Source organism: Pristis pectinata, chromosome 38, assembly GCF_009764475.1.
Source record: "Pristis pectinata isolate sPriPec2 chromosome 38, sPriPec2.1.pri, whole genome shotgun sequence".
In the NCBI taxonomy this organism is placed as follows: domain Eukaryota; kingdom Metazoa; phylum Chordata; class Chondrichthyes; order Rhinopristiformes; family Pristidae; genus Pristis; species Pristis pectinata.
Window position 1 is genome coordinate 5,964,355 of NC_067441.1, and position 18,921 is coordinate 5,983,275.

An 18,921-nucleotide genomic window follows, 5' to 3' on the forward strand; every position below is an offset into this window, starting at 1 on the left:
CTACGCCACTCTAAACAGAAATTGATGGAAATACTCAGCAGGTTAGGCAGCACCTGTTTCCAGTAATTCCTGTCTTAAGTAAAGATTTCCATCACCTGCAGTTCTTTTGCATTTTCTTTCCTCTACTACAATTTTCCAGTCCTGGCAACATCTTCGTAAATCTCCCCTGTAGCCTCTCCAGCTCAACCACACCTCTCTTATAATGTGGTGATCAAAACAGTATACAATACTCAAGTTATGGTCAAATTAGTGCTATACAGTCCTTGCATAACCCCTCTGTTCTTATATTCTATGCCTCAGTTAATAAACCCTTCCCCCCACCACCCCCATGTGCCTTTTTAACCACATTATTGATTTCTCTTGCTACCTTTGGCATACACACTAAGGTATATCTGTTCTTCCACACCTCTAATGATCCTCCCATTTATTGTAAATTCCCTGCCTCACTGGACCTCCCAAATGTATTACCACAAACTTGTGTAGATTAAATTCTATTAGCTATTTTGCTTCCCAACTGATCGGCCCATCTACATCTTCCTGCAGCCTAACTCTTTCCTCTTCACTGTCAAACACACAGTTAACTTTTATAACATCTGCAGATTTCTTTATCATGGCCCAATTACATTAAAATAAGCAAAGGTACCAAGCCCTGTGGAACCCCATTGGTAAAGGCGTTCCAGTCACAAAAACACCCATCAGCCATTAACTTTTGCTTTGTGCTACTTAGCCACAATTTTGGATCCAATTTACCAATCTTCCTTGGATCCCAAATGATTTTATTTTATTTATTCCACCACATGAGCCTTTTTTAAAAAACTGTGCAACAAAAGCACTGCCCTTATCAACCATCTTTGTTTAGCTCTTCAAAAGAATTAATCTGGTTAGAAAGGCATCATTTTACCTTAACAAATCCATGATGACTGTCCCTGATTAATCTGTAATTTTCTAAATGAAGGTTTATATTGTCACTCAGAATTGGTTCCAATAATTTGCCCACCACTCAATTGACCTGTAATTAAAATTAAAAAAAACTGCAGATGGTGGAAATCTGAAATTACTTGGTTTACCCCTTTCCTCCCTTTATAAACAACGCCACAATTATGCAGTCCTCTCTGATCCTCTGGCATGCCTTTTGCAGCCAGGGAGGATTGAAAAAATACAGTCCGAGCCTCTGAAATTTCCTCACTTTCTTCTTTTCACATCTGGAATATATTTCATCCAGATCTGGTGATTTATCCACTTTCAAAAACAATAAACCATTTAATACTTACACTTACTGTGTTTATCCCATCCAATATTTCATATTTGTCCTAATTTAACTACAACATTTTTCATACTCCATCTTTACTTTCCTAATTTCCCTTTTAATTTCCTTTTTCTCCGATACTTTTCCAGGCTTTCTGCACCATTAAGCTCTCACTGTCTGACATAAGCTTCACTGATTTGCCCAGTTATCCAGGCGGCTACCAAATGCAGGTTTAGGCTCTCGGCAGTCCCATCCTTTTTCTTTATCTACCCTGAACCCCTTGAGGCTTCTTCCTGAATGCATCCCATTGCTCTGATTAACTTTCAAGTAGCTGGTTCATGTCCATTTTTGATAAATTATTTCTGTTTAGTAAAGTTGGCCTTACCCCAATTCAAAACCTGTACACTTAATTTTGTTGTCCTTCTCCACAAATATACTAAACCTATCTGAATTATGATCACTACCACAGAAATGCTCTTCTACTGATTTTCCGTTCACCTATTGAATTTCAGTCCATGAAACTAAATTCAGAACTGACCTCCACTCCACTCCCTTTCCCCCTCTCATCTTGTTGGGCTTGTTAACTGTTGTTCTGCTGAATGCAGTTTAGGAATTCTCTGCCCTCCTGTCCGGTTGGTTGTCATTGTATCAGTAAAGGCACCATTTTGACAGGCCTCTATCTTGCGGCCCAGACTGCCCCTTTTTGCTCTCATCACCTGCGCCGCCAGATGTGGAAGCTCTAGCCTGTGTATTTTCGACAGCTATTATGAAAGGGTTGCAATGACAAGGAGCAAGGCTTGGAAAATCTAGCCCAAGGGTCAATGGGGCAGTTGAGCATGAACCAGAGGGGGTTGATTGGGGGTGAAGAAGGGGATGAGGCTGAAAGAGTTAAAATGGAGCTCCCCAGTAACCGGAAGTTTAAAATACAAACACAAAACCATTCCCAATAAACAGGACAGAGGAGCCATTCAGTCCCTCATACACATTCCACTATTCAATTAGAACATAGCTGATCTGTTTAGTAATTCTATCTGAACTGCCTTAGCTCCATAACCCAACAAAAATCTCTCAGCTTTTAAATTTCTATTAACCTTCTGCAGCCTCAACAGCTTTTCCTGGAGTTAAGTTTCAGATTTCCACTCCCCTTTGTGTGAAGAAGTGCTTACTGACATCACTGCCCTTCCCCACCAGAGGAAATCATTTCTTTCTACCCAATGAATGGTATTGTCTCCTCTAACATCAGACCACTTTTTAATCTTTTATACTCATTCCTGATCAAGAGCAAGCAAGGGTTTCTTGTCAGCTGAAAGAAACAGCAATGTCCATATTCCTGGATTCTAAAACACTGCAATCAAACATCAAGAAGGAATGTCAGATTAAGTTACAAAGCTCCAAGTCAGTACATGTTTTCACATGTTATGGTCTGCACTTGGTCATTCCTGAAATTCTGGGGATTTTGTTGCTAGTTTTCTTGTTGATTTGTATGATATATCAGCCTTAGCAGAGAAAAGAGGCAGAGAAAGAAAATTAAAGAAAATGAGAGGCAGGGATGCAAGAAATAGTTAAAAAGACGTAGAAAGAGAGCAAAGGTAAAAGCAAAATGAAAGGGAAAGAGGAACAATAGGGAAAAGAAGGATTGGGAGAGAAAAAAGGACAACAGAGGGAGAAAATGGAAGAAGGATGGGTGAGAGAGAGAGAAATTGGGAAGAAAGAAAAGGAGATGTGGAGAGAAGCAGGGAACAATATGGAAGAGGGACAAACGAAGAGGGAAGATATAAGTGACAGGAGTGAGTGAGAGGGAGGCACACACAGGTACAGGCAAATTGCAGAGGAGTAAGAGGAAAAGCAGAGGGAGTGTAAGACCCAGGGTGACAGTCAAATCCATAAGATACTGCTCTTTATTTTGGATTAAAGCAACCTCTAAATAACATTTTCCAGTGTTGCTAGCTTTAGCCTCAGCTAAAACTGGACTAGGAATGGGGGGAGGCAGTTAAAATCTTGTGAATGAGATAACTAGAGTTAAGTCGGCAGATGGATGTGCATGAAATAGCTTTCTTTGAAAGTATTTTTGTTTTTAAAACCAAACGTGCTGGGTTAGTCACATACTCTTGGACATGTCTCAGTCCCTCCATGAAAACAAAATAACCACACCTACACCTGTTGTCAGCATCTGTGATACTTCCAGTAATTCATTGTTCTTATGTGAATGTTTTTGAAGTACATAAGTTAAGGGTGCCAGATAAATATTTCCCCATTAAAGACACAGCAGTGATTACTGGTGTGCAGATATGTTCAGGACGAAAGAATATGATTCACCTCTGTGCTGCTTTCTGCACATCGTTTTCATGTTAAGAACTTCTCAGCACAATAGGATGCCATGTTAGAGAAAGGGGGCACTCAGTCCCTTGAGCTTGCTCCATCATTCAATGGATTGTGGTTGATCTCCCCCTCAGGTCTACTTGCTTCACATCCACAGGGAGCAGTTGAGCCAAAATGCAGAAAATTATGTAAGGGGAGTGTGGAGAAGTGAACAAGGAATTGAAATAGGGAGGTGGGAGGAGGAGGTGCTTGTAGAGTATGAACACATGGGTTGGATTGCTGTCTTAGGCTGCAGATAATATCAGATCCCCCTCAAAGCCATGCCTTGGATTTCTGCCTGTACTTTTTTGAACACAATCATTAAGTTGTTTTGCTTGCTGGGTAAGGGATATTAAAGAGCTTGAAACAAACGCGTGTCCTAATGGGATAATAGAATAGGCCTGATGGCCACCACTTGAAATCGGTGAAGTAGACAGATGCAAACTGTGACACCTGGTGGCACGCTGCTACACTGCAGTCATAATTTTCAAGTGACTGCTGCCTTTATTACTCCCATCTCCTTCCGGCCACTGAAATTAACTCATTGGTATTTTTGTGCCCTGGGAAAGTGAGGGAGGAGGAATAAAAGGCTGGAAAAGTGTCATACAGATGCTCCACTCTCAATTACCAGTTAAAAAATCCTTCTGCTAAACTGCCAAGCAAGTGGACGGAATTGGCTTTGGCTGCGATACACCCCAGTTAAATACCTTGTCATTGATTACTGTCTGAGTTCACAAATGTTAAGAAGGGTCAATGTTTTCACAAGCATCAGAAAATGGGGGCAGGGGATAAACTATTGTGAACAGATATCACTAACAATCTGTCCACCTTGTGTCTCCAGTTCTCCTGTTCCAACCCATTGTGGACGATGACATGGAAGGGAAGACGCTGAAGATCACCGACTTTGGACTGGCCCGTGAGTGGCACAAGACAACTAAAATGAGCACAGCTGGCACTTATGCCTGGATGGCCCCTGAGGTGATCAAGACCTCTACTTTCTCCAAAGGGAGTGACGTATGGAGGTGAGCAATTGGCATGTGGTAATCGAGGCTGTGGATTCCGGCTGCACTCCAGAGATTGTCGGGATGTTGCACTGAACTAGTGAATTAGCTTCAGTTGGGGTATATGTGAGCACCTCTGAGTTTAATCCAATTTGGGCCTCTTGTGCATTCCCCACTTTTAATTGGCCCCCAGTGCTGGCCAAGTTTTCAATCGTCCAGCCCTAAGCTCTGGAATTCCCTCACTAATCCTCTTCATTGTTCTCCTCAATGATTTATAATTTACCTTTGGCCAAGCTTTTGTTTCATCTAGCATAGTTTGGAGTTGTATTTTGATGGATAGCACCTTGCTGTAGCACTATGGGATATTTTACTGTATTAAAAATGGTAGTGTTACATTCACCTAGCTGACAACCAGACTTGCTCTTTCAACAGCTATGGGGTGCTGCTCTGGGAGCTGCTAACAGGGGAAGTCCCCTATAAAGGGATCGATGGCCTTGCTGTTGCCTACGGTGTGGCGGTCAACAAGCTTACACTCCCTATCCCTTCAACCTGTCCAGAAACGTTTGCTCAGCTGATGTCAGGTGAGTGACTGAGCAGCAAACTGGCCAGAGGTACACCTGGCTTCAATAAGAGGCAGTCTCCGATTCTTGTAACCTTTATGAGGATTATTCTACTCTGTTACAGCTCCGTGTTACAAAGAGCAGGAGCGAATTGCTCCCTTTCACCTGCTGTGCACTGTATATGTACAGGAACTGATACTGAAGCATACGCTGCCAGATGGGAGAAAGTTGTTGCTTTTTTTCTACTGACTCCTGCCCTTATCAAACTTAATTTGCCCATATCTTAATGCAGTCTGTTTCCTGCTTATCCATCATTCTACTGTGCTTACTGAACTACACCGAATCTCTTGATCTCAAAAACTTTAATTCTTATTATAAAATCTTGATAGTGTTTCTCCATCCCTGCCCCTGAACACAATGTAACTTTCTGAGATTATCAAATGCAGGCAGTCCCAGGGTTACAGGGTTCTGTTCCTGAGAATGACCCTTAAGCCAATTTCTCAGAAACATCTGTTTTCTATAGCTACCCATATCATATCACTACATACATTTGCTATAATTCTTTCATTTCATTGAATATTCATCCAAATACTACCCATAAATAAATATGTACTGTATCAGTACATTAGTGAATACCACAAAATATTTTTATTATTTTTACTATCTTGAAAAATGTATGGGAAATTTGCATAAAGTGGGATTTCCATAAGTCAGGTCATCCATAATCCTGGGACTACTGGTGGTCATGCCTTCGGCTGTCTGGCTCTCAAACTGAAATTCCAAGCTTTATCCCCTCTGCCTTCTTCCTTTTCTAAGACAGCTCCTTAAAACTTCCTGCTCTTACTAAGCTCTTGACCACCTGGTTTCTGCTTGTGTTGAATCTTCTGATTTGTATTCTTGCAAAGTGGCTTGGGACCTTTTTACCATGTTAGAGATGCGCAAGAACTGTGAGGACTGATATGAAGGGAAACTAGAGAATAAGAACTAAGAGCATACTTTTTGTCACTTTTGGCTCCCTCCCTCCACCCAAAAGAATGCTGGGACGAGGACCCGCACCGCCGGCCACTGTTCGCCTCCATCTTAGAGCAGCTGACAGCCATTGAAGAGCAGGTGCTGCTGGAGATGCCCCAGGAGTCCTTCCACTCCATGCAGGATGACTGGAAGCTGGAGATTCAGGACATGTTTGACGAGCTGAGGGCCAAAGAGAAGGTGAGTGGAGTGGTGGGTGGAACTCTAGAACCAGTGGATCAGCACCAATCTTAAAATGGTGCTTTGTGTGTAGCTGCGGGCTTTTGTCAATATCCACAAGCTGCTTTATAAACCCAGGCTGTTGCTATGGTAGCTAGTTGCCAACCTGTGCTCTAGTGCATGTGCTTGTTTATGAACTCAGCTTAAGGATGCGAGGTCCTCCAAGGTTAAATGTCTCAAAAGTGTTTGACCTCGTTTGAAGGGTGCCTTAGCTGAGGGTTAGACAGAGTCCCTCAGAGAGGTGAAGGAGGTTACTTTGGTCTTGTCCTTAGCCACCTGATTTGTTTTCCAGGAGCTGTTGTGCCGTGAGGAGGAATTGAAGCGGGCAGCACTTCAGCAGAAGTCACATGAGGAGTCCCTACGCCAGCGGGAACATGCATTGGCGCAGTGGGAACTGGATGTCTTTGAGCGTGAGCTCAGTCTCCTCATCTACCAGATGAACGCCGAGAAGCCCAATGTGAAGAAGCGGAAGGGCACCTTCAAGAAGAACAAACTGAAGGTGAAAGACGGCCAATGCATCAGCCGGCCCATCGGTAAGTACCAAACCTAAGGCCCCTCCGTCAATCAGTGCCAGTCCAGGGGCCCCTTGATTGGTCAGTGCCAATTAGGGGCCCTCAATTGGTCAGTGCCAGTCCAGGAGACCCTCGATCGGTCAGTGCCAGTCAATGGACCTCTCATTTCATCAACATGACTCTACAAACCCCTTACTCATCAGTACCAATTCACTGATTGCTGGGGGATCAGTTTATACTCGTGTCCTACCTTTGGATCGACTTGTTTATTGTCTGATCTTTGTACAGATTTGGAATTCTGAGCAAAGGATAAAGGGAGGAATATGAGGAAAAACTTCTTCTGCAGTGTAATTATGATCTGAAATCATTGTGTACAAGGGTGGTGAGAACCAAATCAAGAAGCCTTCAAGGGGAATTGGAAAGGCACTTGAGGGAAAATAATTTGTAGATCTATGGAAAAAGATTGGGGGAACAGGACTGATCTATGGGGAAATCAGCAGACTCACTGCAGTGAAAGGCTTCCCCCTTTGCTGATTTAGTGATTATAGTGTGGCAAAGGTTGGAATTTGCTCTTGGAAGAAGTGAGTTCCTATAACGGTGACTGTTCTGTTAACAGACAATAGTGTCTTCAACTGATGACAGTGGTCTTTCTTTGATGCAGATTTCCAGCACAAGCTCACTGTCCAGGCCTCGCCGGTGCTCAATAAGAAGAAAGGCTTGTTTGATGTCGGCTCCAGCTTGGCCAATAGCTCAACCTTTGTCCCACGGCTGAGGGCGATCCAGTGTAAGCAGTGCATCCAACCTGTCGAGAGAATTATCAGCCCCACCCTTGACTGGCTTCTCCCTTCCCCTCTCAAATGCACTCCCTCTCTCTGACTCGCTCTATCTCTCTCCCTCACACTGTCACGATATTCCTCTCCATCTGTCTCACAGTCTCTCTCTCCCACCCTGGTCACTTCTGTCTCTCCTACTCTCTTGCAGTGATTCCTAATGAGAGCAATGGCGCATGGAGCAGGTGTCCAGCCTGGGGCCCCGAAAACTCCGACGGGGAGGAATGTGGAAAAGGAGAGAGGAGACCTGGATGCACCCGGCAAAACAATGTGACAAAACCCTGGGAAGCACCAGCTGATGGAAGGTGGGAATGGTGTGAGGAAATAATTAAGGATATTTTAGGGTATGATAAGGTAGAGGTTAAATAACTAGACTATGAATCCCAAGGCATGTGTTCAAATCCCATCATGACACATGCTATTTAAATTCAGTAATTAATAATAAAGCTGGAATAAAGTGCCAGAATCAGTAACAGTTTCCATGAAACTACCAGATTCTTTTAAAAATACATTAGGTTCACTAATGCCCTTCAGGGAATGAATGACCCCACTAGTTCATTTATGTTCTCTAGGGAGGGAAGTACGACACTCTCAGAATCAGTATCAAAGTGGTAGATACTTAACTGCCTTCAGAATCCATTCAGTTCAGGAGCAATTGATACCAGTCTTGGCCGTGACATCCACATACCAAGAATAAATAAATTTAATTTTTATTTAATGGGCAAATTAAAGGAGGATGGTATGCCATTCAGCGAGTGGAACCATTAACTTCAGTGGGTGAATTCTAATTAATGAAGGTCCAATCACACAATGAGTCACAACTTCCATTAAGAATGAGTTGTCACCTGAATGACAATGAGTTTTCTAAAGTCAGGTTGTCATTTATTGAAAATTTTACCGTCTATTTAATGTGTTGTTACTGCCCTTGGAGTGTTTGATAGGACAATGTAAAGTGAGCTTTAATCCATGTTGTTCCTGGCCTGGAAGTATGTGACAGAATAACGCAGAGGTAGATTTACTATGTACCTTATCCCTGCTATGCTTGCCCTGGGAGTGCTGATGGTATAAGTTAGAGGAAGCTTTACTTTGTATCTAACATGCTGTTCCTACTTTTGGCATGCTTTGGGGGGGGTGGGGGGGGTTTGCGGTGAGGTGTGGTGGTTCTCCGTATCAAACCTAATCTGGCCCTGCCCTAGGAAACTTGGCAACAACTGGTACTGACACTTTAACCTTGTGATTAATAAACAAGCACTCAGCATACTCAGAAGTAGATCAGGCATGGGTAGACAGCTGGCAGCACTTGCATATGCAGCTTTGATGCCCATTTTGGAGAGGTGGTGGATTCAATGATTGTTGCCACATGCAACAATGTCATATCCTAATTTGGTGACCATCTTGCAAACAGTAACTTTGTCAATGCATAGTATTGAGAATAACTTGAGCATTTCACCTTCAGGACAAGACCTCGAGTGGATAATGAAATATGGATTGCTGAATCCGGTGATGAGGGGTCAACTCCATCTTCAACAAACTCCACTGGAGACTCTAATCCAGGTAAGCAAAGCCATAGAGCACATATCAGACTCGGTGTCTGCAGGACTATCTCAAGATACCCACTAGCTGTTTGTCAGCATTCTCTCTTTTGTCTCCTTGACAGAGTATGAGCGTTCAAATCCCAGTGCAGAGTTTTGAGCCCTAAATCCAGTCTAATGCTCCCACTGTTGGTGCTGTCTCTTGGATCGTTTAACCGGGGCTCCATCTGCCCTCACAGTTGGATGTAAAGAAAAAGTCCAGGCAGATATTTATCCTATACCCAACATTACTACTAACTAGGCATGTAAAGGAGTATTGTACAAGGTGTACCTGGCTGTTGAAGGAAGTTCAGATGGCTTTACCAGAACAATACTCTATCTCCATGATTTAGTAGATGACAGAATCTGGGAATTAGAAGATCATGGGGTGAATTGATCGCTATTTTCAAGTTATTATTGGAGCTTGTGACAGCAGCTGAGAAAGATGGCCTTTGTCTTCCCAATGTTCAGGGGAAACCTTCCACTGATCCAGCATAAGGCTGACAATGTTGAGCGGCTGGAAGGGCGGCACGATAATGGAGCTGGTACAGCCATTGCCTCACGGCTTCAGAGACCCGGGTTCAATTTTGACCTTGGGTGCTGTCAATGTGGAGTTTGCACATTCTCCCTGTGATCGCTTGGGTTTTTCCTCAGGTGCTCTGGTTTCCTCCCACATCTCAAAGACATACGAGTTGGTAGGTTAATTGGCCGATGTAAATTGCCCCTAGTGCGTCGATAAAATATAGGGGGTGGGTGGTGCATTGATGGAAATGTGGGGAGAAGAAAGTGGGATTAGTGTAAATGGGTGCTTGATCAGCAAAGACTTGATGGGCTGAAGGACTTCTTCCCTTGCTGTTTCTCTCTGTATGATCTGGTGAAGAGATGGGAGGACAAGACAGGGCTCTGGTCAAAGAGCTAAAAATCTGCAGATGCTGGAAATCTGGAACAAAAGGTGAAAACGCTCGTACTCAGCAGGGCAGGGAGCCTGTGCGGAGAGGCTGAATTTCAGGTGTTTGTTCAAGGGGGAAGGAGAGAAGCAGGAGGATGGAGAGCTGAAGCTGTTACTACCGAACACCTGGCTACAACCAGATGGAGGTTCCCCGAGGTTAGAGGGGCGCCTACAGAAGGAGGGGAGACTGGTGGGAAGGGAACCTGTAGCAGATAGATTTAAAGAGGACCTGAGGGTGGTGCCATAATCAGACTTATACAGCACAGAAACAGGCCCTTTGGTCCAACTCATCCATACTGACTAAGTTGTCTACCTGAGCTAGTCCAATTTGCCTGCGTTTTGCCCATATCCCTCTAATTCTTTCCTATCCATGTACCTGCCCAAATGTTTTTTAATGTGGTGGGGTATATGGAATGAACTGCCAGAGAAAGTGGTAGAGGCGGGTACAATACTACATTTAAAGGGTAAAGATATTGGAAAGTTGAGGTTTATTGTCATCTGTGAGGTACAGGTACAAGAAAAACTTGCTTGCAGCAGCAACATAGGCCTGTAGGTACAGACAACACACTGAATATAAATTTTGCATAAACTGTGAAGGAAAAAGACTGCAAAACAAGTCAAATACTAGAGGGCATAGCTTTAAGGTGAGAGGTGGAAAGTTTAAAGGAGACATGTGAGGCAGGTTTTGTTTTACGTTGCCAGAGGTTCCAGTGGAAGCAGATATAATTGTAGTGTTTAAGAGGCATTAAGACAGACACATGAACAGCCAGGGAATGGAGGGATATGTCCCATGTGCAGGCAGATGGTATTAGTTTGATTGGCATTGAAATGGCCTGTTCGTGCATACAATTTAATGTATAATTTACATTACGTTGATGTTAACTTATCTTTGTCCTCGTTTTGTATCATGCTGCTGCAAAAAAGCTAATTTTCATGGCATTTATACCCTGTATGTATGCCTGTGACAACACTAAACTTGAACTTGTACTGAAAGACATTTGGGCAGGTACGTGGTTAGGAAAGGTTGAGAGGGAGATAGACCAGTGGAATTTGCTCAAGTAGGCATCTTTGGTCAGCATGGACTAGTTGGGCAGAAGGGCCTGTTTCCCTGCTGCATAACCCAATGCAGTGCCCACATGCTGCCTGACCCGCTGAGCTCCTCCAGCGCCTCAGTGTGCTGCTCCAGATTCCAGCATCTTCTGACTCTGGCGTCTGCCCAAGTACCGGACCGCCTCCGATGGCGGTGGGGGCAGCACCTGGCCCAGGCCCACAACAGGTGGCCAATGCGCTCTCAGAATGAAATTATAACTGCTCATATCAATCCCTCATTTCTTCCCCCCCACCCCAAACCCACAACCCCAAACCCCCAACCAACCCACCATTCTAACCCCCACCACCCCCACATACACCCCCACCATCCCAATCCCCACACACCCACTCCCACCACCCCCACCCCACAACCCCCACACACCCATCCCACTACCCCCACCCCACCCATCCCACAACCCCCACACCCCACCCCCACACACCCCCACCCCACCCATCCCACAACCCCCACATCCCACCCCCACACACCCTTCCCACCCTCACACCCCCACCCCACCCCCCCTCACCCCCCCACCCCCACCCCCCCTCACCCCCACCCCCCTTCACCCCCACCCTCACCCACCCCCCCCCACCCCCCCACCCCCCCACCCCCCTTCACCCCCACCCTCACCCACCCCCCTTCACCCCCCTTCACCCCCACCCTCACCCACCCCCCCACCCCCCCTTCACCCCCACCCCCACCTCCCCCCTTCACCCCCACCCCCACCTCCCCCCACCCCCCTTCACCCCCCCCACCCACCCCCCTTCACCCCCCTTCACCCCCCCCCACCCACCCCCCTTCACCCCCCCACCCCCCCCTTCACCCCCCCCACCCCCCCACCCCCCCTCACCCCCCCCCACCCCCCTCCACCCCCCCCCCACCCCCCTCCACCCCCCCCCACCCCCCCCTCCACCCCCCCCACCCCCCCCTCCACCCCCCCCTCCACCCCCCCTCACCCCCCCTCCACCCCCCCTCACCCCCCCTCACCCCCCCACACCCCATTTCTCTTACAAATAATGAACGGCAGCCGACGACGCCAGGAACGGTGAGCAGCTCTCCATCGACGCCCATCATCTACCTCAGGCCGCCGACGAACGCTTCAACAATGGCGGCGGACCAGGCGAAGACCGCGGGCCGTTGAAGAGCCCGCGCCGGGCGTTGCTAGGCAGCGCCGTCGTGCTTGCGTCAGTCGCGCTCGGGCGCAACCTGCAGCGCCTGCATCTGGCCGACGTCTGGGAGGCCGACGTCACGACGCCGCCTGGTTCCCATAGCGACGGCGGCTCGCCGCACCTGACGCACTGCAAGAAGGCCAGAAAGGACGCCAGCGACCCGCCCAGCGACCTCATCCGCTTCGCCGACGGCTTCGACTCCTCCGAGGTGCTGATCGATCTGAGTGCCCCCGACCTGACGCCTGTCAGCGACCAGCCCTTACTGTTGCCCGGACCCCCAGTGACTCCGAGGAGGGAGCGGAGGCGGGTCAGCGGGGGTAGGCCACCAGAGATCAGCGCCGACACCGCAGGTGAGGGGAGGGAAGGGGAGGTGAGGGGAGGGGAGGGGAGCAGGAGAGACCGCACCACCTTACTGCAGAGCCACAGCCACCTGTAGGGGCGGTACGCTGCGACATTGGCCCTGTGGGAGTCGGTAACTTGCAGTACCACCGCCCGCCGGCAGAGGCAGTGCTTTGTAATACCGCGCCCTGCCGGCAGGTGGCGGTAGGTTGCACCACCTCTTCCTGCCTGCAGGTGGCACTGCGCTCTCATTTGTGCTATTCAGCCCATCTATCAATCCTATCCCCCTGTAGTCTATTCTTTCGCACGTCCAGCAATTCCCCAACTCACTCTTCTCTTACCACCTACCTATACACTGTGAGTAATTTACAGTCACCAATCAACCAGCCAACTTGTCTCCAAGCGCAAACTGGAGGAACAGCACCTCTTTTTTGCATCTTGGAACCTTGCAGCCTAACAGCATGAACATTGAATTCTCCGACTTTAAGTAATCCCCACCCCCCTTCGCCACAAGCCCCCCCCACCATGCTTCTTCCCTTTCCTATCTCTTTTATCTACCTTTTTTTTCCTTTTTCTCCTTACCTTTGACCCATCCCCCAGTGGATCTGCTCTCCCCTCCTCCCCCACACCTGCCTATCACCGTCTCTTACCTGCATCTACCTATCACCTTGTGCCCACCCCGCCTTCCCTCTTTTGTCCACCTATCACTGCTCTGCTTTTCCCTCCTATATATGGGGCTTCCCCTTTTCCTACCTTCGGTCCTGAAGAAGGGTCCTGACCCAAAAATGTTGACCGCCTGCTCTTCTCCATGGATGCTGCCTGGCCTGCTGAGTTCCTCCAGCATCATCTTGTTTTTCAACTTGTCTCTGGGATGTGGGAGGAAACCGGAGCACGCTGGGCGAAAGTCCTCCATGGTCACAGGGAGAATATGCACCAGATCACTCCAGAGGTCAGGACTGAACCTGGGTCACTGGAGCTGTTAGGCTACCTGGTGGAACACAGTACCACCCCATGGTGGGGAACTGTGTGTGAGAGGTGATGGATTCCAATATCTACCGTGCCCGAACCAGTTTTGCACAGCTATGTATACTGTCTGCTATTGCGTCCCAGTGTGGAACTCCCATGGCCAATGCTTGGTGTGAGGCCAGGATGCTCTAGTTTGGTTAAACAGCTGTCTTTTCTTTATCGGGATGTGGAAGTTACTGGCAAGCTAGCATTTATTCTCCATCCCCAATACCCCTTGAGAACCTGATGGTGCTTTCTTATCTGGGTCTTGCTGCTTCAAGTCCATCGGACTTGTGAATAGAATTGAATATTGTGCAGTCATCTGCATTTCTGACCTTGTGATGGAAGGGGGTTGATTGAAGAAGTGGGCAGTGCCTTACAATACTGCGGAGGAGACACAGGAGATGGCAGACGCTGGAATCTGGAGCAACAAACAATCTGCTGGAGGACCTCAGCGGGTCGAACAGCATCTGTGGGAGGAAAGGAACTGTTAACATTTCGGGTGGAAACTCTGCGCCAGGACCCTTGCAGAATTTTGACCTGAAACGTCGACAATTCCTTTCCTCTCGTTTCGGGTTGAAACTCTGCAACGGTCCTGGTTCAGGGACAGTTCCTTTCCTCCCACAGATGCTGCTCGATCCGCTGAGTTCCTCCAGCAGATTGTTTGTTGCTGCAATACTGCCCCATGCCTGCAGGGGGTGGTACATTGCCATACAATGTGGTTGGACTGAGGAACCCCTGCAGTGACGTCCTGGGATTTGGACAATTGTCCTCCAACGACCACAATCCGCCGGACTCCTCCGTCGCAGTGCCTGGGCACGTTTGGACACTAAGGGTGGATAGGGTTGCCTCACAGGTGGATAGGATAGTTAAGAAAGCTTATGGGATGTTATCTTATAAATCGTGGGATTGAGTTTAAGAGCCACAAGGTAATGATGCAGCTCTACAAAACTCTGGTTAGACCACACTTAAGAGTACTGTGTCCAGTTCTGGTCACCTCATTATAGGAAGGATGTGGAAGTGTTGGAAAGGGTGCAGAGGAGATTTACCAGGATGTTGCCTGGTTTAGAGAGTATGGATTATGAGGAGGGACTAAGGGAGCTGGGGCTTTACTCTTTGGAGAGAAGGAGGATGAGAGGAGACATGATAGAGGTGTACAAAATATTAAGAGGAATAGATAGAGTGGACAGCCAGCGCCTCTTTCCCAGGGCACCAATGCTCAATACAAGAGGGCATGGCTTTAAGGTAATGGGTGGGAAGTTCAAGGGAGATGTCAGAGGAAGGTTATTTACCCAGAGAGTGGTTGGGGCATGGAATGCGCTGCCTGGGGCGGTGGTGGAGGCAGGTACATTGGTCAAATTCAAGAGATTGCTCGATAAGCATATGGAGGAATTTAAAATAGGGGGATATGTGGGAGGAAGGGGTTAGATAGTCTTAGGCGAGGTTTAAAGGTCGGCACAACATTGTGGGCCGAAGGGCCTGCATTGTGCTGTACTGTTCTATGATTCTGTGAAGGGCTACCGGGAACTGGCATGGTAGAATAGATGACCGGCGGGGGCAGGCTTGTGGGGCGGAGTAACCTTCTCCTGCTCCTATTTGTTGCTCCAAGTTCCAGCATCTTGTGTCTCCGCTGAGTTCCACCAGCAGGTTGTTGCTGCTCCTGCTCCTGTTTCCTCAGGTTCTCATGGAGGTCAGAGTCAAAAGACCGGGCACTTGGAGAGAGGTAGTGGAGTCACCAGCCTACCCCAGAACTCTGAGCTCGGATCCGGCGTGGCTGCCAGTACTGGATCTCACCTTGCTCTCTCTCTCTCTCTCTCTCTCTCTCTCTCTCTCTGTTCCTTCCAGGTGAGGCCACCTCCCCCGCGAGGCTGAGGGACCAGGACACAGCCGGCTTTCCCTCCGTCCCTGGTCACCGGCACCACCGGACCTGGCAGCGAGCCGAGCACCCCAAAACCACCGCCCTCCCTCGGCCTCGCCCTTCGCCGGCACGGGCCAGGATCGACCCCTGGAGCTGCGTCTCCACCGGCCCCAGCGACCCGGGCCGCACCCCGGCCAGCCTCCAGCCGGACCCCTTCAGCTCGCCGGGGCTGCGGGCGCCCTCCCTCAGCAACCCCTTCCGCCCCCCGGCTGCTCCCCGCCAGGGCGGGGCACCCTGGGTGCGGCTCTGCCCCCCAGGACCCAAGAACCCCTTCGCCTCCGCCGACCCCTTCCCCCTGCCCACCGCCGCCGCTGCCGAGAGAGCTGGTTTCTCGAGCTGCCCCTTCTCCGGACTCAAGTTCAACCCCTCCGGGAGGCATCCACCGTTACTGCCGCCAGCCACCCAGGAACAGAGCCTCATTGACTTGGACTCCGAGGTATGGACCAAAGACTCTCCCTCACCCACCTGGGACGTGGGCAAGTTAGTGTAGAGAGGAGGACTCACCAACCTTGATTGGAAACGTTCCTCCCTTTGGACTCCAACTGCCCAATCATCTCGTAGACGGATAAAAGACGGAAAAGCGGCTACTTCTTGATGGGTGCCAGCTGGAAGTTACTTCCCCAGCCTTAGAGGATGGTCACCCCCTCCTCCCTCTCCCTCACCCACCCACTCCAAGTCCCGTCAGGGTGTTAGGGGGAGGGTTTGAGACGGGGGTGCCCAGGAGGCAGTAGGGACGGGGGTGACCTTTGCCGGGCTCAGTCAAAGACTGGGACGCAGGCACCTCGCAGAAATGTTGACCTGCAAGCGGGGGGGGGGCGGTGCTGGGGGCACAGAATGAGAGGCCGCAACCTCTGAGCCCAGCAGGACCCGCTGGCAGCTAGAGCTGGCCCTTCTGGGCCTCCTGGTATTTTTAGGAAAATAACTTTTACAAAAGAGGGACAAAAAAAATAATAATTATTAAATAAAACGTTCTGACATCTCTCTGCTGGTTTATTCCTTCTTGGTGGCTGTGCTCAGGCCCCCGAGTCCCAGCAGCACACCAGTTTGGGAATCGGCACTTTCTTCTGTACCCTCTCGGTCGTCTCCCCCACACTGACTGGTGGCTCTCAGTCCCTCTCTCTCAGTCTAATAGTACAGGCAGTCTCCGCGTTACAGAGGACCTGACTTGCAGAGAACCAACTTTACACAAATTCTCCCAGGTCAAAAAAATTTCTTTCAGATGTTCATCCTTTTGGGGGAAAAAAAATGTTACTGAGACCTAAAAAGAACACTGAACTTCCTTATAGCCAAACCAGAAATGAGTGATTTCTTCCCTTATCAACGGTGAAGAGAAAAAGTTAGTCGTGTGAGGACGCTGTTAGTCCCATACCCTTGCTAGACCACAGAAACATCACCACCCATAAGAAAATTTGATATTTCTTCCCCAGATCAAGCAACAATCAAAAACATCCCCATAGAAATTCTTGGTTTGAACATCAGTTAAGACTGGAATCAGATGAAGTTGACAGTCTGAACTCAGCAATACAGTTACGGTGGATATTTTTAAATGGAAATTCAATGAATCAGTTAAAAATCGTTAACGTTACATTTCGGACAATCTGCTGTCCAGTTATTTTGTCCAGACATCAGACTGTAATATCTGCACGTATGTCGATGCGGCAAATTTGGTCTGTGGACAGTTCTCAAGAACGGAACCCTTGTGTAACCCGGGGTCTGCCTGCATTTGTAATCAAGGAAAGTACTGGTGCTGAAAACCTGAAATAAAAACAAAGTGTGGGGGAAAAACTCAGGTCAAGCAGCATCCATGAGAAGAGAAACGCCTAAGGTTGAAGACCCTTCATCAGGATGGAAAAGGGGAGAAGGCAAGGTAGCAGAGAAGGTAGGGAGGGTGGCGGGTGGAACAAAGATTGGTTGAGATAATATAACCAATAAGGAGCAGCTAACCTCCTTTCAAGATGAAGGGTCTCAACCAGCAATGTCGACTGTCCATTTCTCCCCACGGATGCTGCCTGACCTGCTGAGTTCCTCCAGCAGTTTGTGTGTTGCTCCAGATTCCGGCATCTGCAGTCTCCTGTGTCTCCGGTTAATTCCTTTGTCTATGTGATGTGTTGCTAATGTTGTGAAGTCAGGGTAATGGTGTACACTCTGGCCTACTGGAACATGGCCAGCAGACTAGAATATACAAATGAAAGCGAGAAGGAACGGAGGAATGGCAGGTCCTGACCCAGACAAGGGAGCAAGGTTGAAGACCCTTCGTCAGGATGGAAAAGGGGAGAAGGCAAGGTAGCAGAGAAGGTAGGGAGGGTGGCGGGTGGAAAGTTGGGGAGTTCAGTATGGAGTTTCTAAAGTTGGGGAGTTCAGTATGGAGTCCTGCAGGCTGCAGTGCGCCCAGGCAGAAGATGAAGCATCCTTGGGCCTCGTTGTATCAGTGCCCATTGTGGCTGGCGTCTCTCAATCTCCTCTCCCCAGCAGATAACTTTGTGTCTCTCAGTCCCTCTGTCTCAGGGTGATATGTGTCCACCGAAAGGTGTCAGTGACACTGAGAGACACTCCCCACCCCACTTACCTATGGTCTGAGGTGGTGTGGGTGGGTGATGGGGTGGACAAATGCAATCAGCCCTGTCCACCCCATCACCCACCCACACCACCTCAGACTGAGCTCGGATACTGAACCTGCAATCTCCTGACTCTGCCGTCCGGCACCTCAACGAGCGCGGGGCCGACTGGTTCATAATCTCCATTCTCCAGTCACCAGGTTCATCCCTTTTCCTGAAGCTCCTTCAGCACTGCTGGGCCACAGCTGGAGAACCGTGCCCAGATTTCGGAGGGGGTGTGAGGGTCTTGGAGAAGGTGCAGTGAATCTTTACTAGACCACTCCTGTCAGCTGTAAGGTTAGATCAGGTTTGTTCACCCAAGAGCAAAGGAGATGAGAGTAGACTCGATGGAGCTGGGGGAATAATGGTGAATCTGGTATACAGAGGGAGATTGTTCCCATCAGCTGGTCGTTCAAGGACTGGGAGGAGTCGAGTTAAAGTGTTGAGCAATAGGTACAAGTGGGATGTGATGAACTCCGTGTACTATGAACTCCATGTACAAGGGGGATGCGATGAACTCCGTGTACTATGAAC

The 18,921-nt window shown here is 48.5% G+C and overlaps 1 protein-coding gene across 1 annotated transcript in view; it reads left to right on the forward strand.

The window, feature by feature from the left end:
* Nucleotides 1-18,329, forward strand: part of LOC127587063 (mitogen-activated protein kinase kinase kinase 11) — a 42,113-nt gene extending 23,784 nt beyond the window's left edge. Inside the window, exons 2-10 of the mRNA XM_052045236.1 lie at nt 4,446-4,626; nt 5,038-5,186; nt 6,199-6,374; nt 6,706-6,946; nt 7,587-7,709; nt 7,907-8,060; nt 9,212-9,309; nt 12,390-12,881; nt 15,721-18,329. Coding sequence (XP_051901196.1) covers nt 4,446-4,626; nt 5,038-5,186; nt 6,199-6,374; nt 6,706-6,946; nt 7,587-7,709; nt 7,907-8,060; nt 9,212-9,309; nt 12,390-12,881; nt 15,721-16,283 — 2,177 coding nt within the window. The 3' untranslated portion in view covers nt 16,284-18,329. The remainder of the gene's footprint in view (nt 1-4,445; nt 4,627-5,037; nt 5,187-6,198; nt 6,375-6,705; nt 6,947-7,586; nt 7,710-7,906; nt 8,061-9,211; nt 9,310-12,389; nt 12,882-15,720) is intronic.
* Nucleotides 18,330-18,921: the final 592 nt, after the last annotated feature.